General features: G+C 39.9%; 1 protein-coding gene and 1 long non-coding RNA gene across 3 annotated transcripts; one reads left to right on the top strand and one right to left on the bottom strand.

The window, feature by feature from the left end:
- Positions 1–1,346: 1,346 nt before the first annotated feature.
- Positions 1,347–2,199, bottom strand: LOC113683488 (uncharacterized). The gene is made up of 2 exons (XR_003447381.2): positions 2,093–2,199; positions 1,347–1,999 (listed from the first exon to the last, which is right to left on the bottom strand). It is a non-coding gene; the product is annotated as an uncharacterized LOC113683488 (long non-coding RNA).
- A 272-nt stretch (positions 2,200–2,471) lies between these two features.
- On the top strand, positions 2,472–15,052 carry LOC113683486 (dimethylglycine dehydrogenase, mitochondrial). Of its 2 annotated transcripts, XM_089205664.1 has the most exons (16): positions 2,472–2,622; positions 2,879–3,017; positions 5,582–5,744; positions 6,078–6,176; positions 7,390–7,579; positions 8,147–8,326; positions 8,650–8,875; positions 9,578–9,816; positions 10,239–10,450; positions 11,347–11,604; positions 12,096–12,226; positions 13,213–13,430; positions 13,833–13,990; positions 14,290–14,349; positions 14,431–14,565; positions 14,667–15,052. In XM_089205664.1, the coding sequence occupies exons 2-16, from the start codon at positions 2,881–2,883 to the stop codon at positions 14,844–14,846; spliced, it is 2,586 nt and encodes an 861-aa protein (XP_089061790.1). In that variant the 5' UTR covers positions 2,472–2,622; positions 2,879–2,880; the 3' UTR covers positions 14,847–15,052. The 2 variants fall into 2 exon arrangements, with proteins under 2 accessions (XP_089061790.1, XP_089061792.1); XM_089205666.1 differs by lacking the exons at positions 2,472–2,622; positions 5,582–5,744.
- The last annotated feature ends 15 nt before the right edge of the window (positions 15,053–15,067 follow it).

The raw sequence follows: 15,067 nt of genomic DNA, 5'->3' as shown, positions 1-15,067 counted from the left end.
GCAGGAAATTTCTTTTCGCTCACGATCCATACGCCGTTGCATTCTAAATCGTTGATTCCCCCTGAAATGTTAGCTACGGGCGTCGAGTGTGAGAGTTTGATAATTTGAGTTTTTTCGCCTGTGATAAAAGCAATTATTTTTCTTGAGGAATAGTGTTGAGTATTTTTTTCGTAAGCGACGCAAACTTCAGAGGCTTGTTAATTTTCCACTGCTTTTTGGTGGGCAAAACATCTTTATTTAACCTAAACATATTAGGTAAGATCCGATTCTCTCGTACATGGTTTAATTTTTCAGAAATGAGACAATTGATAAAACATTAGGATTATTTGGTATATTAGCCATCTATCATTGCAAGAGTGGTTTCATTTCATGCGGATTTGTGTCTCAACTCGTCATTTTCTGTTTTCCAACCCGTCCTCCAGTAGACTCTTGAATGCTGGATACATTTCCTGAAATGGAGTCACCTGAAGCAGCTCTCGAAGATAACGCCACACCCGAAGGTTCGCCATCGGATAACGCCTCTTGGTCCGATGTAGAATAACGAAATCTAGGATTCTGAACGGCGCCGGCAAGACTAAATTCCACCTCAGTATCGCTTGAACTAGATGGATCGTGGAAAAAATCAGATTTCTCGTTTTCCACACTGTCGTTAATAGAGATCACAACGTCGTCTTCTTCCCTTTTCTCCAAAATCAGTGCAAGAAAATCCAATTCTTGGTTAGGAGTTAATTTTCGCACACTCTGCTGTGAAATTGCCTTTTCCATTTCCTTGATTTGTTGTAAAATGAGCCAAACATTTTCGTGATAGTTTTCAAAATTATAGATAGGTGCCCCGATGGGTGGTATCACATTATATAGGCTAACTCTTGATGTTATTCGTCGACGTACAGCGGGTAACATTATGCTTGACCGGTTGTGCTCGAAGAGATTTCTAAATCTTTTTTTTCATTATCTTTCATAACCTTTTTTATTGAGTCGGTTGAAACCGAGGCGCGATTTGCATAAACTGGTGGGTTTTTATCTTTTCCGAAATGACGAAACTTTGAAACCATACAAGGTCCCAAGCAAACTTCAAAAGAAAGCGTACACCTTAGGAGAAAAAACGTAGGCGCCCCAAAAAGAGAGATAAATAATGAAATAGCAGATTGCTACTAAAGTTTTTAACAGTCTAAAGTAATAAATCGGAACAATGTAAGAAACATGTGAGGTTCTCGCCCTTTTTGATGTATACCCTTCTTAGTTTGTTAAAAAATTTTGGCTGATTTTTTATTTACTCATCAAAGATCAGTCTTGCGTATAAGGCTGTGACGCCTGAATGCGACGTGGATTAAATCAGATTAAATCTGTTTTCGTTGTTGTTGTTGTTCCTTTATTTTGTTTTGTTTTGTATTTTACACGGTCTGTTTGTTCGTTCGTTTGTTTTTCGGGATGGTTTAAAGCTCCAAGGGTGAAATTTCTACCAACTACCTTTAGTCTCATTTATATTTCCGTTGGATTCTGTAAAATGTCATTTAGCTTACTATGAGGGTGATGAAATTTCAGAAAACTGAGAAGACACTATTTCAGTAGTCTTGGCTGAAGCCTGCCTTCAATGATCTACTCCGGTTTCTTCGAACGAGAATTGCAGCGTGACACACAATTCGTGATGAATTCGTTCTTAGCAGGCAAATGGCTTCCTCTTTTACAAATCCCGTATTTACGCCAAGTGGATGACATGAAAAAAAGTTCGTGTATTAGAAGGTCTCTGTCTCTTTGTAATGCGTTTGATTTATAACTCGCGTCTAGGAATGTATTTTCTGAATTTGTTATTATTCACAAAGCCATCGGCTGAGCATGTAACTGCTGCCATTTGTGTAGATCCTTAGGCAAGACTGCAGTTTCGATTCTTTCTGAATCTCGTCAGTCTAGGAACCCAATGTTCGCTACTGGAAGGCGGCAACAAGGTAAACTTGAGATGCGCTGAACTGCAAACTTCTTTTATTACATGAACAACGATTCACTGAAATTAAATATATAAATCCGCTGAATAAAGCAAAATAACAACCGAATGACAAACGAAAGGAAAGCTAAATATAAACCGATCGATACTTACAAGTTTTTTCGTGCCTTGTTCCGCTAATACAAAAAGAAATCTCGTACAACAATCATAGCGAAAGCTAAAACTTCAAAGCAGACCATGTGCTCTCTTATTGTGACTGCAAAACATGTTACCAGCGGTACACGTCATAAATGACTCACTGAAATGTCTCAGTCATTACAGTCACGGAAGATGACAGGAGTCCCACAGGCCCAGCAACACTCTTTAACTTTGTCCATGCTACCTTACTGCCACCAAACATGTTCACTCGACCGCGACAGGATGATGCATCGCAATCAGAGTGTGTACACCGTGGGCAGCGACCTCATGCCGGAGAGGTCAAACTTTGGCTTGAATTACTTATGCAAATTAGCTGGCTGCACTAGCTAATTTGCATTTTTTTTCCCGTCGCAAAGCTCGGCATGTAACTTGGTTTAAAGAGTTTGATTACTCTACTGTCGTAGTCGGTTCGGAAAAAGCTTTTAAGACATTGCCTTGGTACCGCTATCGCCAGTCATTTTTTGAAAGTGTAATTCTGCAGAAACGTACGTACTGAAAATTATATATTTTTGATATGCCCCAGTTTGCTCTAATGTGTAACTTATGCCATGACCAGTATATACTGTGTAACTTATGCCACGACCGCCACAACTGGGATTGTCTCATTTATATGTCTGACCTTTATGTATAACTTTGTTCAGTTGAATGCAAAGATCGACTAAGATGAGCAACCTTCTAATTCTTGTGGCTGTTGACATTTATATACTGAAGTGCATGGCACTGTCTTTGCTATCTTGTTAGTCATGTCAAGCTTGTTACATTCTCGTACGTCTTGGACCCCGATATATCGTGCTGTGTTGGCAGCAAAATATAGGAAGGCTGACTCAAGAGTTGTGTCGACTGGTCGCATCGGCTGGATATCTTCTTCTCAAGACTCGAGGTAAAACAGTCTAATCCCTTAGGAGACTAGAAAATAACTAGATACCAGCCATGCTTTCAACGATTGGGGCAGCAAAACATAAGGAGAGGTTGTTTACAGGCCTTAGTGATTTGAGCACTGACTACAATTTTCAACTCTTCGAATAGTTGCAGCGCAAATCGTGTGTAATTTTTTTTACATCGTCAAATAAAATATCGTGAGCCTCTTTTATCGTATATAAGCTCGGATAACAATAGGGAATTAGTGCCATATTCAAGTGACCTTGGTGGGATCAGCAAATGTTTACTGGCCTTATTAAATTGAATATTGGCTACATTTACTGCATTCGAACAACTTTGCTGTATGTAAGGTCGAACTGCTAAAGGGTTGCAAATGGTCATGTATAAATATGGTTACAGACCCGGTCACTTAGCGGCGCTAAGTGAGTGCATTTCGTTTATGGTTCAGCAAGACTAACTGACCTATCCAGCTGAATAGTTCACAAAAAAAATAATTTGAGCGATTAAATATCCAGGAGATTGAAAATAGAAAAAAAGATCACCCGCAGACAAATCTAAAGCTGCGAGGCGGCTTGACATCAGCTCACTTAGGCCCCATTTCTATGACCAGAGCCCGTGTGTTTTAGGTCAGCGGAGACTATATGTAAAAGAAACCACTGTTTAGTTCTGCCTGGTTTCTTCGGAAAGCGCACTCCGACATCCGTCAGAAGGAGGTCATCTCGGGTAGATTTCCGATTACGAAATCCGAGCTCGCCCGATGTTGTCTTCGTGATGAAGGCCCTATTTAGCATATTAGACCCGCAAAACAGAGTAGAAACGAACACGTGCTTCGTTTTCGCTCATGACTTCGTATTACCCTTAAGATATTTGCATTTTTTTTCCGTTGCTTACCTATATTACAGACTCCACAAAATTTTTGCGATGCCTCCTTTTCATGGATGACCGATTACAACTACAATATAGTGACACCTCCACGAAATCTGTCAAAAGGAGGATGTTACAACACCAGAGGTCATCTCGGGTAGATTTCTGATGACGAAATCCGAGCTCGCCCGATGTTTTCATGAAGGCCCTATTTCACATTTTAGAGCCGCAAAATAGAGTAGAAAGGAGCACTTACTTCGTTTTCGCTCATGACTTTTTATTAGCGTTAAGATATTTGCATTTTTTTCCGTTGCTAACCTATATGACAGATTCCACAAAATACATTTGACGCCTTCTTTTCACGGATGGCCGATCACAACTACAACGTAATGACATCTTCACGAAATCTGTCAAAAGGAGGATTTTAAAACACCGGAAATCTTCTGGATTTCTGATGAAATAAATTTAACGCAGTTACGTTCAGAGTTTAAGCGATATATTGTTATTTCTAATATGGTAATTGATAAAAAAATTGTACATTACCTCGATTGGACGGAGATTAAGTTTGAATATAATGTAGCAGGCGATATTACTTTTGTCGACAAGGATAATCCGTGACTTGTCTCACCTATTATATTTTCTCTATCTGCGTTGTGCCATGATCATCATTGAAAATATTCTACGATAATATTTTTTACAATATTTAGATGAGGATTTTCAATTCTAAACGCAAGAGCGTACTTAGGGAAAGATCTATAAGAAACAGTTTCTCATGAATACATTTTAAAAATTCTTTTAGCCGACTTCTAAATAGATAAAAAATTACTATACATATATATTTCACTTCGACGATTATCTTAATAAACAACTAATGGGAAGTTCTGAGAATCAGTTTTTAATACTACATGTTAAATTAATGGTTATTTTTCTCTTCCTGCTTAAGGGCTCTTTCGCAGTTTGGACAACGCAAGTTTGCACTTGAATCTTCCAAAATAATTGTTGAAATGCATTTCCTGTGAAAAAACTCCTTGCAGCTACAACATTTCACACAACGAGAAGGAGACTTTATTATCGATTGGAATACGGCCGAACGCTGAATACGAATTGAGTGAGCAAACAGATACTTTGATCTCTCGCACGATAACAAATTTCCCGCCTTTGCTAGTTTGGACCATTCAATTGTCTGGGAGTTAATTGACCGTATCATTTATCTTCCCTCTCCATTTCCGGTGTTTTAAAATCCTCCTTTTGACAGATTTCGTGGAGGTGTTACTTTGTTGTAGTTGTAATCGGCCATCCGTGAAAAGGAGGCATCGCAAAAATTTTGTGGAGTCTGTAATAAAAGTAAGCAACGAAAAAAAAAAGCAATATCTTACGCCTAATACGAAGTCATGAGCAAAAACGAAGCACGTGTTCGTTTCTACTCTGTTTTGCGGGTCTAATATGCTACATAGGGCCTTCATCACGAAGACAACATCGGGCGAGCTCGGATTTCGTAATCGGAAATCTACCCGAGATGACCTCCTTCTAACGGATGTCGGAGTGTGCTTTCCGGTTTCTTCCAATGCGCTACATGATTTCGCCCTCAGTGCTTTTCCCTTTAAGAACGGAAGTCTCTAGGAAAGGTAAAAATTTGGAATAGGCCTGAATTATCAGGTCTGTTGCTTATGTATCCGTCTTTATCGTATTCTTGCATTGTAGTAAAAAAAAGCTAAGTAAACAACTGAAAGACGATGCTGAGGCTGTTATTATCGGCGGGGGAGTCCTGGGCACGAGTATTGCTTATCACTTGGCCAAAGCTGGAATGAAAGATGTGATCTTATTAGAAAAGTCAGAACTCACAGCTGGCTCAACTTGGCACTCGGTAATGCTTTACAGTAAACGAAAATGCCATTTGTAAGCATTAAGTTCTCAAGATGGATGGTAAGGACAATTTATTGTTTTAAAAAAGGAAATGCACAAAAAAAGATGTATGGATGAGGATAATCTTAAAGAACTGGATTGCTAAAAAGAGAGATGTTGACACGACTGATTTATCGTTATTGAATTAAGAATTCGGTTGCCAATACGAGAGGCTTTGTCGTCTTCAGCTAGAGGCGATATTTCAAGCTATTGTAAAGGAGTTTATGTACTACGCTGTCGAGAAAAGCAACATAGCGAGACGTTTCTCTCAAACACCCTTTATCCTTTTTTCCAGGTCGGTGTTACGTCTCACTATAATCCAGTGGTGAACATGAAGCCTCTAACTCATTACAGCATGTCCTTGTACAAACAGCTTGGACAGGAAACTGGACAGGTCAGACTGATCATAAGGACAATTTAATAATGTTACTTTAGAGTTAAAGCTGACATAGAAAGAAGACATAGCAGAGAGACGGAATTCTCCACAGAGCCCATATCCCGAAGATAATCTGTCTTGGCTTAGCTTATGACTTATCACTATAGTCTCGCAAGAATAGCATTATGAGTATCCAGTGTGTTACTTTAAGGTTTTGTTAACGAACGTCGCATGAGAACCTGGGAAAAATTAGCGACCTGCAGGTAGTCATTTCTAGATTCCTCTGGGATCTGCGGGAACCGAGAAGGTCGAGAAGATTTGAATATATTCTAAGGGAAATTAACCTAAGAAGAAGGTCTAACGGGGAACACAGGTTCTTAGGCACCATCTTCTCTTTCCTCAGTGCAGCAGATGATTGTGTTGTCCCGTTCGTAATTCCCCTTTCATTCCCATAGCATATGTCACGGCTGAAAAGCAAAGCAACACTTATCCATTTAAGCAATGCTCAGTGAAATTGAAAAAGAGGTATAGGTTGCACAAAATATAATCAAAAGTATATTTATTATATATCCCTTCCCACCCGAAATGAATTTTTATAGAGTAAATTTTGCAAAGCACTGCCATGATATGGAAAGATGAATTAACGGCTACGTCATCGTAACTTACTGCTAGTTTAAGACTAAGTTAGCCTTTTGGAATAAGTCTTTTAAACCCTCTAACTCCCAAGATCTCATTAGAAATTCTTCCTACTTTCTACCTATAGTTCTTGTGATGTTAGTTTGGAGAATTTGGTATTGGATCAACTTATAGTCCCCTATTTTATATATTTTTTTTATTCTCACCACTTATCTGCTTGACATTGTGTTGATATTGTAAGGAGAAATTTTTTCTTGGTCACTCATGGGAGTTAAAGGGCTAAAAGAGACCTACTTGTTAACGTCATCGATTCCGGCGCTCCTTCCGGCTGTCTTCACGGGAAGCAGTTATGAGCACTGCTTTTTCTTCTGGACGCCGGGATATTAGTGTTTCACAGATCTGCAATTCCCAGTATTTTATAGGGCCTACCTAATTTTCACTTTTATTAATTTTAGTGGTTAAAGACACAATGAGATTAAACTGTCTTAGCTTAGACAAACGCAAATGACTGGGCCGACCATGCAGACACTACTTCTCTCGCTACTAAAGTTAAATTCTTAGGCCGCATTATAATCTTAAACGCATTCATATACAGGACGTCGGGTTTCACATGTGCGGCAGCATTAGGATTTGTACAACGCCCGAGAGACTAGAAGAGGCAAAGTATCAGATGCAAAGGCACGGTTGGATGAAGGCACCACAAAGATTAATTACGACAGAGGAAGTAGCCCGATTGCATCCTCTTCTGTATGTAGATGACGTCCTGGGAGCTTTGTACTTCCCTGGTGTGTATTAAAGTCGCGAAAATGTAACAATGGCTAGGAGAGGTTGAACACCGTTTCTTGCTTCTGATAATTAAAAACACGCTAGAGAATGAAAATTAAGAAAAATACAATCGGAAACAAAAAATTTCCAGCAAGGCTATTCAGGGAGCAGTCATCTTTTTCTTCCCTGGAGGGTAGGAGGATTTTGATTGAGTCATGATAAAGTTTGCCCGATCCCCCCCGTGAGGCTCTGTAAAATTCTTACGACTTCGCCTCCCCCCCCCCCCCCCAATTTCCCCCATTGGCGGTTAGTTGACGTTCAAGTCTCTATAGTCACCCTGACTACTTATTTTGGCAACCACTGATTCCCGCTCCGTACCCTCTGAAACTATGTGATCACACCAACGTCTTCCGCCCCCCTCTTCCCCTTCCCCTTCCCCTTCCCCTTCCCCTTCCCCTTCCTAGTCTCCTTTCATACATTTTTCTGTCACATACATTGACTGTCCGATAATAATTAGCTGTGTTTGCAAAGATACATCTTGCGTTGAATTTAATAAATGACAAAAAGATCGCAAATTTACCTTTCAGAGGATGGCTACATTGATCCATATTCCTTGACACAAGCCCTCGCGAAAGGGGCGCGGATGTACGGGGCCGAGATATACATGCCAGCTCCAGTTACTGGGCTAAACTTCAGATCTGATGGACGATGGGATGTGAAAACACCACACGGCACAATTAGAGCTAAACATGTTGTTAATGCAGCTGGTAATTATATGTTGATGCGTGCATTACATGAACATTTTTACGGTAATCTGTTTTCTTTGACGTCAATAGTCGCCTGAGATGTTGCGCTCTTAACCTCTAAGTCCCACTAGTGATCTAGACAGAATTTCTCCGTACACTATCAGTACGATATCAAGCAGACAGGTAATGAGAAAAAGAAAAATATAAATTAAGGGATTATTAGTTGATTCAATTCCAGATTCTCCAAACTAGCATCGTATGAATTGTATGACAGACAGTAAAGAGAATTACCAATGAAATCTTGGGATGTGAAGGGTTAAGCGACATCGTCTTTTTGTTTCGAGGTTTTTGGGGCAGAGAGATTGGTCGCATGGTAGGAACTGAACTTTCTTTGGGTGTGGTTCATCACCAATTTCTTGTGACGGGGCCTATCCCTGAAGTGGCAAGTTTAAAGAAGGAGCTTCCTTTTATGAGGGACCTGGAGGGTTCAACCTACACTCGCCAGGAAAAGCAAGGCATTTTGTTTGGTCCTTATGAAAGCGCAGACAAAATGAAAATGGAAGAAGGATGGTGAGAATCAAACACGTCAGCTCATTTTTATTCTAATAATCATCTAAAATTCGATCCTGAGAAAAACTATCGCAATTCAAGCTATTTAGCAACTTTTAAAAGTGTTCAATTGGGACCTTAACCACCATGAATCGTGTTTACCTTTTGTGAGGTGACGACATATTTGTTAGTGTAAGATTAAAACCAACTGGAATCAGTGTAGTCATATTTCCTTCTAATCAGGGATAAATACTGAATAGCTCAAGTGTAACTCAGATTAAATGTCATTTGGCTTCGAGAAATGTAATTGTTTGTCTAAATTATCTATAAAACTTGCGTTAACTGAATTCAATTTCGAAATATCAACATGGGCGAGTGAAATCGTATGCTACTACGCACCCGTGTCACTTGTGCTCTCCTTAAATAGCCTGCAGCAGAACAGGCATCATTTGTTTCTATTTTCAGGCAAGCGATGGAAATTACGAGGTGCGCGCGAGTCGAACACGAGAATAGGGGAAGGAGAGCATGAAAGTTGAATTACACTGTGAAAGCGCCGAATGGTGTTTCTTTTGCGCTGCATCCCCTGCGAATGCCTCGCTCCGCGCGCTCGCCTCGTGTTCCCTCCGCCTGCCTGAAAATGCATAACATATAATGACGCTTCTTCTGCAGGGTTACGAGAAAATGGCATGCTGTTTTTTTATTTTGTTGTTGTTTTTCTTTAAGGTGGGACTGTGTCCCTGAGGGATTTGGAAAGGAGTTATTTGAAAGTGATGTAGACAACATCAGTGATTACATAACCAACTCAATGAAGAGAACACCAGTGCTTGCCAATGCTGAAATAACAAGTACTGTTTCAGGACCTATAACTTACGCGCCAGACGCTATTCCCTTGCTTGGTCCCGATGCAAAGGTACCTAACATGTGGCTAGCTCTCGGGACAGGTTACGGGATCGGTCTCGCAGGTAAATGACGATCGGCAAACGAGATGAAACAAAATAAAGTAACAACTCTATGTAAAACATTAATACGCCGTTCAAAATCATCAGAGCTCTTGCTTCAGAGAATAACCTCGATTTTGTTATATGTTGCCTTTATTTTAATTACAATCAGAACTGAAAGCAGAAACAAACCATATGGATTGAAATCATGAAGCTAAAACTCAGGGAAATGACTTGTTTAGCGGCAGCGTAAAGTGCATTTGCATTGAAACCTACAGCTGTCCATAGTCATTATTGAGGCTTATTATTGTGTAACTATTATAGTCTAACCTGATGGTTATCAACTTAAATTGTGCAGCCTGCGCATGCGTGAGCCAGTCCCTTAAACTTCGTGTTTTGATTTTATTTTCATTTCCTATGTCTTCGCTGCATTCTTCTTTCCTCAGGTGGGATCGGTAAATATCTCTCTGATTGGATGATTGATGGAGAACCGCCGTTCGACCTTATTGAATGTGAGCCTGGTCGCTATGGAAACTGGGCCTCCAGGGAATACGTATTAGCAAAGTGTCGAGAGACCTACGGTTTGAATAATCAGATAATGCATCCTAAGTTAGAGAGGTGGGCTGGGCGCCCTGTGAGGACTAATGGGATATATAAGGTAACTGACATTTGACCAGAAATTACCTAGCCTTTGTGGATAGCGGTGTTAGGCCTTGCGAGAGAGATAGACTGTTTACAGGAAACTAGAGGATGGAAATATGAGAAGACTCGAAACTGAAATTGTCGAGGATCTTTTTGAAAAACATTTTAGAGACATTTTAAGAAATTATGAATTTCCCAAAAATGTAAAAAAGAGTACTTGCTGTTTTACGAAGGTGATTGATGATGGTAATAGGACCAAGTGGAGTCCAACTCGATCTTTTATCATATAGAGATTGACAAAATCGGACGAACGCGAAGTGGGAGTCCGATTTGTTAATTACGAGTATGATTACAGACAGAGTTGGACGACAATAAGTCTTGTTACCTATTAACCATAGCCATTTCAATTTCCGAAAAAACAAATACACCTAGAACAAATGTCTCCAGTGAAGACAATGTCTTTAGTTAAGAATTCCTCCATTTTGGAAATTCCTCAGTTTTCCTCTGGATAAGTGGTTGTTGCTATGGTTATTTGATTATTTATTTGATTGGTGGATTAGCTGAGTGGACTTAGCATGATTGGCTGTTTCAACTGTCCAATTACAGGTGTCCGATTACAGCCAACTGTCCGATTACAACTGTACAGAATGATAAGTGTAAATGAAGCTGCGAATGCACCAATCATATTTGAGGAATTTGTAATGGTTATGATTAACGTTGGTATACAAATGACGCCCTCTCTGATAGCAATATTGGGGTATATTCGCCTTTGCAATCATGTCACAAAGTGTATACTGACAAAACTGAGATTATAAATATACGGTAACGTGATATTATTTGTAAGAGCAATGTCAAAGCATATACGTCTTGTACAGTGTGTTCTTTGCATTGATTCCTTATTTATCTCCTCAGAGACTTTGCGAGCGAGGAGCGCAGATGGGACAACGTGCTGGCTGGGAGCAACCAAACTGGTTTGCGTACTCGGGGGATGAGCCTGGGTTCAAGCCCAGTTTTCGAAGAACAAACTGGTTTGAGCCGGTTGGACGGGAATGTGACTTGGTGCTGAGTAAAGTCGGTATCATAGACCTAACTCCTTATGGGAAATTTGAGGTCAAAGGAAGAGATGCAGCTGACTTCTTGGATAGGGTTTTTGCTAATGAATTGCCTAAAGTGAGTATCGTTATATTATAAAATGTTAGGGCACTAGAATTATTTTTTGACAAGGGGTCACCTTTTTTGTCAAAATGAACGTTTACTTAACCAAGAATCAAAGAATCAAACGTATCCTCCAAACATTAAGACTGACCAATCACTAATGACGAATGCTACTTGAGCCTTACAGACCATTCCGTCCTGATAGAACTGACCAGTTAATGATTCTCACCCATATTGTCGGAATGTCAGTCACTGTTTCTGAATGCATTACTTTCAGAATTAACCTTTCCTAGAAGATCAAATCATTCGATCCATCAATTTCTTTCTGTTCAGCTTTCATCATGTATAAGTTTCTTAATTTTCTTAACTGACGATGTGTGTTCCGTTGTGGAAATATATCGATGGCAATTTAATAGTCTCAAACCATAGTTTACCTTCTAAACGAAGGTAAGTTAAGTTGAGTTATGTCCTATCTGCGCTTGTTATAATGCGCTCTTTGCTTTAAGGTGGGGTGCTCAAACATAAACCACATGCTGACACCAAAAGGTAAAGTTTACGCGGAAATGACCGTCACCTGCTTGGCGTCGGATCGTTATCTTTTGGTCACGAGAAGCAATACAGAGTTTCATGATCTCAGGTACTTTTGAAACCACATTATTATCCTTCACTTAGAGAATTTGATTGGCGAAAATGGATTTCATTTTTGTATATCTCAGGGAAGAGTCTGAGAAATAGATAAGTTAAACAAAAGTTGGATTTTAGCAGTGACATCCGCGAGGTTTGGTTCTTGGTCCCGTGTTTCCAAGGTGGATGAATATTTCTGAGGGTTGAATATTGCAGAGAAAGAAGAACCAAAAGAAAAACTCAAATGTGACGCCAGGCTTGGGAACCGACCTTGAGCCTTCGCGTCATCTCTGCATCTCCGCTATCTCTGCTTTCCCAATGTTACAATTTTTTTAAGTTTTTTAAGTTTTTTTTTAAGTTAAGTTTTTTTTTTGGAGGAGGCGAGCGTGGCCTAGTGGTTAGGGCGCTGCACTTGTAAGCCGGAGGTCCCGAGTTCAAGTCCTCCTCCCTGCCACTGGATGGATTTGTCTTCGGTGGCCCCGAATTCAACTCCTGCACGCTTTGTAAATAGCCAACTGGTCTGCCTCCTACCAGTTGGGGTTTTTAACGAGTTTCTGTTCATTTACGATATTTGTTTCCTTATTTACAGTGTCCCCAATTAGCACAGCAGTGCTAAAATACACTGACACTTAAATAAAGTTATTATTATTATTATTATTATTATTATTATTATTATTATTATTATAAGTTTAAATTTTCATTCACCCCCAAAAGCACCTAAAGGAGAATGCGTTGATTTCTGTGGGTGTGGCAGAGAGGGAAGGAAGAGTCGTGAGGCTGACTTTACCCCTCTTTGTGCTCATTTAGAAATGAGTTAAGATGTGCACAAAGGAAGCAGGAGGAAGTGTAGATAACTTGGAGTTACCTTCAGTGCTGTTGGCCTGAATACAACCATTTACCATCTTTTGTATTATATTTATTGTTATGTTCCCTTTGATTGTCATTCACACAATGAAAATAACTTGGTAGCTGTGCTAACACTAAGCTGTTTGTGCACAGATGGTTGTTGGCAAATCAACGCAAAAATAATTATGATATCGTAATCACGAATATCACTGATGACGTGGCCTGCCTGGGCATCGCGGGGCCTCGTTCACGCGACGTTCTATCAAAGATGACATCATCAAACCTAAGCGATGAAAGATTTCCATACTTGGCATATCACAACTTAGAGCTTGAAGGAATCCCCGTGCAGGCTAGTCGATTTTCTTTAACAGGTACATTATTTTAAAATTTTTCTCGTTCTCTTACAACTTTCCCTTAGGAAAGGTGTGAGCACAAGTTGAAAGGTATGATATACTTAAGTTTGAGGGGAAAATGCTAGTTTTGTATAGCCGGGCTCGGCCTTTGATTTTGTCTTTAAATTATTCATTCATGAGTTTACTTATTTCTAGGTCGATGCCTCTACGACTGCCTTGACTGTTTTATGCCAATTGAGCTATTTATTCACCTGACCACATTTGAAACTTGTGGTATATAGCGCTTAAAGTTTTGAGGGCAATGGATTTACATTTTTGAAAGCTGTTAAGATGAGGAGTTAACCTATCATGATTAATAAATATTCCATCAGTGAGTCGTTTTAAGGCTGCTTCAAAATTTACTTTTACGTTTTATCCAAGGTGAGTTGGGATGGGAGTTATTTCATATGAAGGAACACACAGCAGATTTGTATGAGGCTCTGTTAGCAGCTGGTGAGGATCACGGCATTGGAGACTTTGGCACCTACGCCTTAAATTCCCTCAGACTGGAGAAAGGATTCCGCCTGTGGGGCTTTGAGGTATTGCAAAACGTAGCTTAACCTTACGATGTAAATGCAACTATACTCTTACACCATTTATTCTTTCCCTCTTTATGCGCCAAATTTTCCACAATTTAGCTTCGCGTAGGAGAAGCAGAGAATAAAAGTTGGCAGCATAAGTTTTCTTCAGTTTCCTCCGGCAAGCCCTATTTCGTCACGCTAAAGGTTTAAGACACATTCTCTGCCTTCATTATTACTTTTACCGAAGAACGTTCCAGTAATCCTTGCACGCTTTTATAAGGCATTTTTTTCAACAGCTATTACAATTTTCTTCGCAGATGAATACTTCAACTACCGCCGTTGAAGCAGATTTAATGTCGTTTGTAAAGTTAGACAAGGTAAGGTATTTATCATTAGAGAGGCTGATCACATTCAGAGGCATTCTACCGAACTCCTGACTTATTCATGCATTTGCATAGGGTGTTGAATTCATTGGACGAGAAGCTCTCCTTAAATTGAAAAGAGATGACTGTGAGCGTGTCCTATGTTTCATGACGGTGGATACAACAGATGTGGACCCCGAGGGAAACGAAACTGTTTGGAATGGCAAAAAAGTGAGTATGACGACGGAAGAATCGTCGTTTACGTTTGCTTCTGTCATTGGTTAAGGTGGACTTGATGATAACTTATTTTTTTCTGCTATCAATTCCAACAGGTTGTAGGATTTACCTCAAGTGGTTCCTACAGCTATCAGCTTAACAAGAGTATATGTTTCGCCTATCTATCTCCTCCTTTAACTGATCTGGGCTCTCGAGTAGAAGTGGAAATGTTGGGAAGCAGATATCCTGGAGTTGTTGTGAAATACCCATTGTTTGATGCAGAACCGTTCGCGTGAAAGAGTCGTACGGAGAAAAAAAGAGACATCCGGTCCCTTACATTCTAGGAAACAAAGGCAGTCGAGTTGGATCTCATTACAGCACGTAACAGGTTCTGCCTTCTCTCGAAAGTGACGATGAGGCATTGCTACTCGACGAAACTAGTAATTGGCTGCTTAGGTCTGTGGAAAATGAAGATTAATTAAAGAATGAATTCATGAATTGATGAATACCGACGCAT

This window comes from Pocillopora damicornis, chromosome 4 (genome assembly GCF_964200805.1).
Source record: "Pocillopora damicornis chromosome 4, jaPocDami1.2, whole genome shotgun sequence".
In the NCBI taxonomy this organism is placed as follows: Eukaryota; Metazoa; Cnidaria; class Anthozoa; order Scleractinia; family Pocilloporidae; genus Pocillopora; species Pocillopora damicornis.
The sequence above is the reverse complement of the archived record's forward strand: the minus strand, read 5'-3'. Positions and strand labels throughout refer to the sequence as shown.